We start from the raw sequence: 8901 nt of genomic DNA, 5'->3' as shown, positions 1-8901 counted from the left end.
TGCACCCTGGTACATTTCTCAACACGTTATGGATTTGTACTGTGGTATATTCTTGCATACCTAATAATAACATGATCGCACGTCTACACGAGCACCAAACACATAAATACTATTTTTTCATTAGAGTTCCAGTTTTCTACAAACATAATTCTTCCGTGAAGCATAACATATATATAAAACGTATAGTTACACTATCAGTTCTAGACAATTCTTTACATTCAAGTCTCTTTATGCTTGGTATATATATCTCTCCTCATACTCTCTGATTAACAGAATAACAGATGTATATGTTCAGCTGTGTTAATGCTTTAGACCCTTGATTTCAAAATGGGTACTCAAATCTACTCAACTTGGCAGATCATAATGGGGAACTCCTTAACCTGAAACAAAGAAAACATTCATATAGGCATCTAAATTGGTCGGATTGTTGGCTCAATGGTTACAAATTTCTAAGTTCAACTCTAAGTGGGAGCAATCTATTGACTTTTTGATTTGAGTCGTCAGTTATCTGATCCTTTGCCGGCTAAAGACACAATGCGAGACTTACCCAGTGTACACACTCAAGTAGTGATTGCGGGTTTCTCTGATCATCCGATCCAAAAAAAGAAAGAAAAGAAAGATTACAAAGAAGAGATGCTTGGGGGGCTTGGATAACTTGCAGAACAAAGAATAATTATGAATAAGAAAATGACTGCCATTTCCACATGAGCCAAACTGTCATTAGGACACAGTTTAGAAGAGTCAAAACTAATATATTTGTCCAAAGTCTACAAGTTCTTTTGTGTCTTGTATGCATACCTATTCTATTCCTACAATTATGAAAGCCTGAAAAAAGACTTTTTTCCACTTTCTGGTTCTCCATTTTTCTTGAACACGAAATTTAATTTTCCTTTTTTGATTTCCATTTGTTGAAAAGCCACTAACGAACTCAACTAACAAAATGCATATTTGCCAAGTAAGAAATGAATGGGCTTGAGTGCACCTGGAGGAGAGGATCCATTTATAATTGCAATTTCATTCACATAACATCCACCACAAAGATTAGCCATCCAGTAGTGTAGTAAAAGGTTGTTCTACTAATACAAGAGAATACATGCTTTTCTAAATATGGGAAGTGCCCTTTCTAAAGATACAAAAAAAATAATAAAATATAATAATAATAATAATAATAAAATCAATAAAGCATTTACATATTACAAAAGCTTTTCAAAAAGCTGCAAAGAAGGGGGCAGCAGGGACAACAAAAATGTTAATAAAGAACTAAATATATACATACAGCACCGAACTAAAATACACACCAAAAAAATGTATTAATCAAATAAATAAATAAATCATTTCAATAATAATAAATTATTAGTTGCTTGGAGAATACATTCATCAAGTAAAATTAAAAGATATTGTCTAAAATGAAGTATATTATCAAATAAAATTAAAACACATTGTCTAAGACGAAGTACATTGCAGCATACTGAAAGAGCCAAGGCAACCATATATCAAATTTTCTCCAATTATTTCTTCTAAAATTATAAAATAAAATAGAAATCGAGCTCATCTGTTTCACTAGCACAGTAATCTCTCCAACATGATTGGTAGCAATGCACAAAACACTCTTATTAGATTCATCAATCTTTTCCAATGGTATGGGAATAAAAATCAAATATTGATTCTTCCATACCATAGATTCCTCAAGAATCCATATTGCCATACCATGGCATCCGGGGTGATCATCCTCGTCATTAAGAAGATCAACAATAGCTAATCGACCCTCCACCTCCACCAATCCAGATCGACCACTATGGCCCTGCTCCCCTTCCCCTACCAATCCAGGTATAGTAGAGGGTGGAGGTGGAGGTATAGCTTGGAAACTCTCATATCTAACATCAAATGCTACTATTTCACCTCTATTAAAGGAATTAACGAAATAGATAACACCATCGATATGAACATTAGTATGTGGATAGAAATGATTATTAAAAAAAGTGTAAGGATAGTAGGAGGGAGAAGAACGAATCTCCCTCCATGATTCATCCACACCCAGTGTAAAAACATAATGCTTTACCCAGCGGCGCAACCTGTAGGGGGGGCGCTTGGTGTAGTATACTACTGACTTCAACACCTTGTATCTCCTCGAGATTGAATCAAAACCTAAGAGCCCAAAAGCCTTCATCCTGATAATGCTCCCGGAGCCAGAAACTGATGGAAGAGAGATATGGTGTCGAGTACTAAGGTTGTGAATAGCAATGGCATCACTGAGCCGTGAGTATGTGCAGAAACAAATCAGGCCGTTCACGGAAGAACTTATATAAACCTTTTTATAGAGATTAGGGTCATCAGTGATATACCGGAGACGATTGGCATAGAACATTCCTTGGTTTTCTTCAGAATAATTTATTGTGTAAAACAAATGGAATCCGCTGATGGGGTCGTCTATGGCGATCGGCAGAGAGATTAGAATCCTTATCCTACTGGGAAGGGTTAAGGACCAGTTGCGGTGTAGATCGGCAAAGGAATGATCAATAATTAGAGAACAAACATATTTAGAAACACACTTGAATCGCAGCAGAGATTTGGCAGGGAGTTTACTGAGAATTTGGACGATGATCTCTTCTGGAAGAAAAGCTAAAGCTGATGCACTCAACGCCATCTTTGAAGAACTCATCGCTCCAACGTCTCTTCAAAGCTAAAGTTAATTATGATGTGGATTTAACCTTTGGATTAATATTTGATAGACACGTATTTTATTAGGATTAGGAAACTTTTTATTTTTAATTCACAAAATATATCTACTTTTCTAAAATATTTATTATTCCGTATATTACCTTGAATTATGCTGACTTCTCTTATAAAGTACATAGGCATGTTTGACTATTTTTTTTTTTAAAAAATGTGATTGTAGACAGTAATTAGGCATCCTCATCACAGCCACAAAATCCTGATGAATCATATTTAGGTTTTTTCAACTTAATTTCAGCAGAAGTTTGAGCTTATTATAAACCTTTGAGATGGCATGATTTAAGATCACCTAATTAATCTGGTACTAATTTTATAAACCTTACTATGGTTTTGGAATTAATTGCAATAGTTGTATTGATATCAAGTACACTCAGTATGAAAATCCCCTTATTAGAAGAGAAATAAGGATTATGCAGTTTAGAATCTAGATCAACTATCTTTGTGAGTTGTAGCTAAATTTCTCCAATAACATGCTAATAATGCTAATAAATGTCGCGAATCAAATAATATAACAATATATAAACATAAATATTTCATAATCTCAAAAACCTAGGTACACAAGGATTCTCCTTTATGCATAATCCTAATAGCATAAATAAAAGATAGATAAAGAAAAGATAATCTTAGTTGTTAAATTAGAAGGATAATCAAATCTAAGGAAGATTTTAGAAAAAAATATGGTTAAAATGCCTCATCTTGTATTATTATAAATACTTGTTCAAATACGGACAGATATTCTCGTGCGGATTATACTATTAGATATGTATAAATGCACTAAAACATATTCAGAAATGCAAGAGGGTGAAAATGCACCTGTATAAATGCACTAAAACGTATTCATAAATGCAAGAGGGTGAAAATACACCTGTATAAATGCACTAAAACGTATTCAGAAATGCAAGAGGGTGAAAATACACCTGTATAAATGCACTAAAACGTATTCAGAAATGCAAGAGGGTGAAAATGCACCACAACCCTGAGACATGCTGTCATACACCATTAAGTATACAACTACATGTTAAAAAATACACCAGAGTAACATGCACAAATGCACCACACCCTGGTGCATTTCTCAACACGTTGTAGACTTGTAATGCATTCTTGCATACCTAGTGATAATAATAATAATAATAATAATAATAATAATAATAATAATAATAATAATAATAACTACTAACATTCTCAACACGTTGTAGACTTGTAGTGCATACCTAGTGATAACATGATCGCATGTCTGCACGAGCACCAAACATATAAATACTGTTTTTTCACTAGAGTTCCAATTTTCTACAAACATAATTCTTCTGTGAAGCATAATATATATATATATATATATATATATATATATATATATATATATATATATATAATACACGTATAGTTACACTATCAGTTCTAGACAATTCTTTACATTCAAGTCTCTTTATGCCTTGTATATCTCTCCTCATACTCTATGATTAACAGATGTATATGTTCAGCTGTGTTAATGCTTTACACCCTTGATTTCAAAATGGGTACTCAAATCTACTCAACTTGGCAGAAGATCATAATGGGGAACTCCTTAACCTGAAACAAAGAAAACATTCATATAGGCATCCAAATTGGTCGGATTGTTGGCTCAATGGCTACAAATTTCTAAGTTCAACTCCAAGTGGGAGCAACCTATTGGTCTTTTTTTATTTGAGTCGGTCAGTTATCCACTTGTGATCCTTTGCCGGCTAAGGACACAAGGCGGGATTTACCCAATACACACACTCAAGTAGTGGCTGCGGGTTTCTCTGATCATCCAGAAAAAGAAAGAAAAGAAAGCATTCATATCTCATCTTTCCTAACCCAATTTGAGACTGTTAAGAGTCCTTAGACTAGCTAATTGGTTGGATTCAATCTTTTAGTGTGGTTTGACCCATGTGCATTATAGCTCAGTTGGGTGACCATGGCCCAATCTTAAATTATAACAGAGACAAAGAAAAAACACCAAAGAAGTTGAGATGCAGCAGAGATTAGTTATGTACCAAAGTCCCACTATAGCATCCACCATTCTTCTCCATGAGCTAATTACTGAGCTAGGGTGGTCGGGAACGAGCCCCTCCATCACTTTCTCGATGTCAGGGCTCATTTCACGCACAAAACTGATCGACTCTGAAAGGCGATTCAGCAGGTTCATCAGAGCAATGACTTCGTTTCTTTGCAACTGCAGCTGTTGGCCCGGGAGAGTTAAGATTACGAGTATATGCTATGCTGAAAATAAAATGATAAGTAAACTCACGGGTTGCAATGGGTGCTTCTGACCATCGACGGAGAAGAGGATCTTTAAGGCAGTTCCGAGACCTAAAACTTGAAGCTTTCCCCAGAGGCGGCATTTCTCACATCCTACACAGTCCATTAGAGCACTGCAGTTTGACAATTGCACACATAAAGACCGAGTTATATAGTATGTTTCGATGAAAGATCATAAAAATTGTGAATTTTCAGCATATATAAAGATATAAAAAGTGAATAGATTCAGCAATAGACGAAAACCTGATATTCCTGAATTGTTTTTGAATCTGTTGCTTCAGCTCAGGCCTGCCCTGGCCTTTCCACAGTTTAGCTTCGTCGAATGGAAGTGGACAAGCCGTTTGGAGCTTAGGATTGTAAACTAGTTGGCGCACTAAAGACTGCGTTTTTAGGTCCTCCACCCCGTTACCTGTCTCATACTCGGCCTGCTCCAAGTAATCCGTTGCCTGTGAGGCATGTCAAGAGGGAAGTAAGAGACCGGGAAATATGGTTATTTAGTACACTAAAATCGCGAGAACTTACTTTTGTCACAGCTCTGAGAACAAAGAGGAACGTAAAATACAGGTTTCTGACACGGTCAGGATATTGCAGAACACGATCATACATCAATTCCAGATTTTTACCCCACTGAAAAGTTTACCAAAGATGTTAAGAGACAACAATAGTTTACGGTCTATACACGTTTTATGTTAGATTCTGTAACATTATGACCAATATACAGATAAAACTCGCAGGTTCAAGTCAAGAACCAACCAGGTTTTTAGTTTCATCGAGTAGGTAATCAGCAGCTATGTGTATCGAGATAGAGGAGTGAAGACCAGATATTAGCTTATACAGCACTTTTTTCTCCTGGCAAATCTCCCCCGGTGCATCTATCAGACAATATAAACTTGCATTAAATAAACGGCATTTCATATTTATACAATATAATATAGCATAAGGTTCAGAAGCTCAACTAGTTATACACTCACATTTACAATTATCTGAATAAATGGCATCCCATATCCTTCTAGCCGAGGGTCCAGTATAGCCTGTATAGCGCTCAGGGTTCAATAGGAGATTTACATACGTCATTTCACCTACACGATAATGTTTGTCAAATGTGGGCTATCTGAAAGTACTACTATTAAAACGATCAATATAGAAAAAGACGAAAGAATTACCATTATCAGTCTCGTCATCTTGTGTCCAAGGGTTATCGACTTCCACCCAGCCCCTGAAAGCCTTGGAGTCCAAAGTGCGATCGACAGTAGCCTGTGGCTTTCCCTCTTGACATTTTAGATCATCGAAAGGAAGCACGTGTTTCTTGAAAGGTTCGGGAAATTCAGTTTCGGGACATTCACACACACTGCAGTCACGCAGCTTGCACATTCCATCATCAGGCCAAAACGGGCAGTCACACCATAGTTTCACCTGCCATAATACCGGGAACAAGATAATAAAAATGTAACTTAGTGAATCCAAAGAGACACCAAAGTTCTTGGAATAACCATTAACCTTAAAATATCGAAAGAATGGAGTCGTAACAAGCTCTTGGAGTAGAGGATGCAGGACATCTGCATTAAGACTGTCAACTGTTTCGTAATCACAACAGCAACCTTCAACGATCCCTGTATATTTTCGAGAATCCTGCATTTTAGACCATACAGCCACAAATTCAATCGGATCTTTCCCTGCATAATCTTCTAAAAGAACAACGTTGCCATGAATTTTCATTGAGCTTCTTAGACGTACGTTATGAGACAGTTGCAAATCCAAACATCAAGAATGTCCAATATCTTTGTTATTGGTTGTGGTCATCAAAGTTTTCGCTTTAACAACACCTTTTTTTCTTTTCATCCAATATTATTATACATTGGAACAATACCATTTGTCATCAAAGTTTAATTTGGATTGTTTTCAGCAGAGCCCTTTGTTTCTGCATTATTACTAGAGACAAAAGTATCACCATAGTGATCAAAGTTCTTTTTCTTTTCCTTTTATTCAGAACCCCATCATTTCTGCATTATTATTAGAGACTAAAGTATCAACAAGGTGATCAAAGTTCTTATTTTTACACCAACCCTTATTATTAGAGACCAAAGTATCACCATAGTGATCAAAGTTCTTGTTTTTTTTTTTTTTTTTCTCAGGAGCCCTTCATTTCTGCTATATTTTTAGAAACAAAAGCATCACCATGGTGATCAAAGTTCTTATTTTTTTCCCAGGAGCCCTCCATTTCTGCTATATTTTCAGAAACATAAGCATCACCATTGTGATCAAAGTTCATTTTTTTTCAGCAACCCTTTTTTATTCTTCAGTATTATTACTTATTAGACACCAATATTTACCCCATCAAAAGAACTATATATATATACACACACACAAAATAAAATGTTCATCATGAAATTGTAGAGGAGCAGGAAAAACCTGAGCACAGGTACAATGCTTGTAAATGTTGTAATTCCGGGTACGCAAAACCCCCACCGCTAACGCCGCCGCCACGACCACCACCGCGCCAATTGCCGCCCACCCCCATCTCCTCCTCTCCCTTTTATTCTTCTTCTCTTCTACCATCGCGCCTATATATACGTTATATATCCGTCTATTTCTGTCTATCAATCCCCTGAAGAATTTTTATTTTTTAATCTAGAAAATTTTTTTAAACCTCTAAAAAATCTCAGCATTTCCCATTCCGGTCTCTGCAATTTTTGGGAATTTCGTCCCAAATCGAAGGCAACATATTTGAAGATTTTAAGAATTTAATTGGCTGTTACACAAAAAAATGTCGTTTTTTTTTTCCCGGGATACGCCAGTCAACCAGGTAAGCACTCAGATTCTCCAATAAAATGGTGGATGGAGCAAGTCCAAACAAATTGATCATTAATTTAATTTAATAATTATAAACTTATAAGTTTGACTTACCGAATAATAATTTTAAATTGATTAATTAGTCTCCTTTTATCTATCATATTTTTTATTTAACTTTTTTTTTTGTTTTTTTATTAATATTTTTTTATAATTTTTAAATTTGATTTTTTTGAGTTTAATAGTATTTTTAATATAATTTCTAAATATATAAATTTTACATACTACTTTTAAATTTAGTATTTAAAAAAAATTATAAATAACTCTAGTTAAACCTTATTAATCGAGTCTAACACATAAAATGAGACAGAAAATTATAACTTATATTAATTTATTTATGATCATTTATAGTTAAAGTCACAAGTTAAAAATCTTATAGTCTTATGACACTAAATTGCTCCCCCAAAGAGATTATAAGTTCATAAGTCGGTTATTGAAAAAAAATAGTTAAAGTCACAAAGTAAAAGTTATTTAATACACATCCGTCTCGTAATAAAAACAAGTTAGGCGTACAAAGCAAATTCTTCAGCTGAAAGAACCAAAACGCGTGGGTCCACTCGCGAAGAATTTTTCACATTGTGACCGCTGTCCGTGTGGAACGTGCACTAAATACACAACGATGCGCGTAGCTGTACGCCTTGTGACGTTGTTGGGCCAATAAGAGCTTTAGTTTCTGCCAGCGAGGACAAATTGTGAGGTCTAGGGAGTCTAGGATACATCTTGCTGCAGAATACAGAAACCCCCTGAAATTTGTAAATTATGTTATCCAATTATCTTTATCTAACAGAAATTATTTTATAATAACTTTTAAATAAGAATTTAAAATAATAAAATATTTATTGCTTACACATTCTAAATTACCCTTCCAACTATAAACTCAAGATTATTACGGAAATGCCCGCGTGAGCTTAGCTCAATGGTTCGTGGGCAGTATTTGAGAGAAGAGATCAATATTCGAACTTTGGTGGTGACAGTGTGAAAATTATGTCTAAAGTGGGCAGATTCCTTGTGCGCACCAGTATTTGACCCTGTCCGTTGAACCAT

General features: G+C 35.2%; 1 protein-coding gene across 4 annotated transcripts; it reads right to left on the bottom strand.

The window, feature by feature from the left end:
* Positions 1-267: 267 nt before the first annotated feature.
* Positions 268-7849, bottom strand: LOC109155916 (endoplasmic reticulum oxidoreductin-1-like). 4 transcript variants are annotated; one of them, XM_019303620.1, is made up of 10 exons: positions 7420-7849; positions 6508-6639; positions 6174-6423; positions 5982-6089; positions 5764-5882; positions 5533-5637; positions 5254-5456; positions 5000-5123; positions 4746-4930; positions 268-380 (listed from the first exon to the last, which is right to left on the bottom strand). In XM_019303620.1, exons 1-10 carry the CDS (start codon positions 7564-7566, stop codon positions 359-361), a joined length of 1395 nt encoding a protein of 464 aa, XP_019159165.1. In that variant the 5' UTR covers positions 7567-7849; the 3' UTR covers positions 268-358. The 4 variants fall into 4 exon arrangements, with proteins under 4 accessions (XP_019159165.1, XP_019159166.1, XP_019159164.1 ...); XM_019303621.1 differs by lacking the exon at positions 268-380 and adding an exon at positions 4111-4299; XM_019303619.1 differs by lacking the exon at positions 268-380 and adding an exon at positions 4336-4578 and having other exon boundaries at positions 4696-4930.
* Positions 7850-8901: the final 1052 nt, after the last annotated feature.

Source organism: Ipomoea nil, unplaced genomic scaffold, assembly GCF_001879475.1.
Source record: "Ipomoea nil cultivar Tokyo-kokei standard unplaced genomic scaffold, Asagao_1.1 scaffold2704, whole genome shotgun sequence".
Lineage (NCBI taxonomy): Eukaryota > Viridiplantae > Streptophyta > Magnoliopsida > Solanales > Convolvulaceae > Ipomoea > Ipomoea nil.
This window is presented reverse-complemented; position numbering and strand designations above follow the sequence as displayed.

Coding starts and splice junctions, on each gene's coding strand:
- LOC109155916 (XM_019303618.1), bottom strand. CDS start 7,566: ATGGTAGAAGAGAAGAAGAATAAAAGGGAGAGGAGGAGATGGGGGTGG. Junction 6,424..6,507: donor CATTCTTTCGATATTTTAAG/GTTAATGGTTAT, acceptor GTATTATGGCAG/GTGAAACTATGGTGTGACTG. Junction 5,883..5,981: donor TTATTCAGATAATTGTAAAT/GTGAGTGTATAA, acceptor ATTGTCTGATAG/ATGCACCGGGGGAGATTTGC.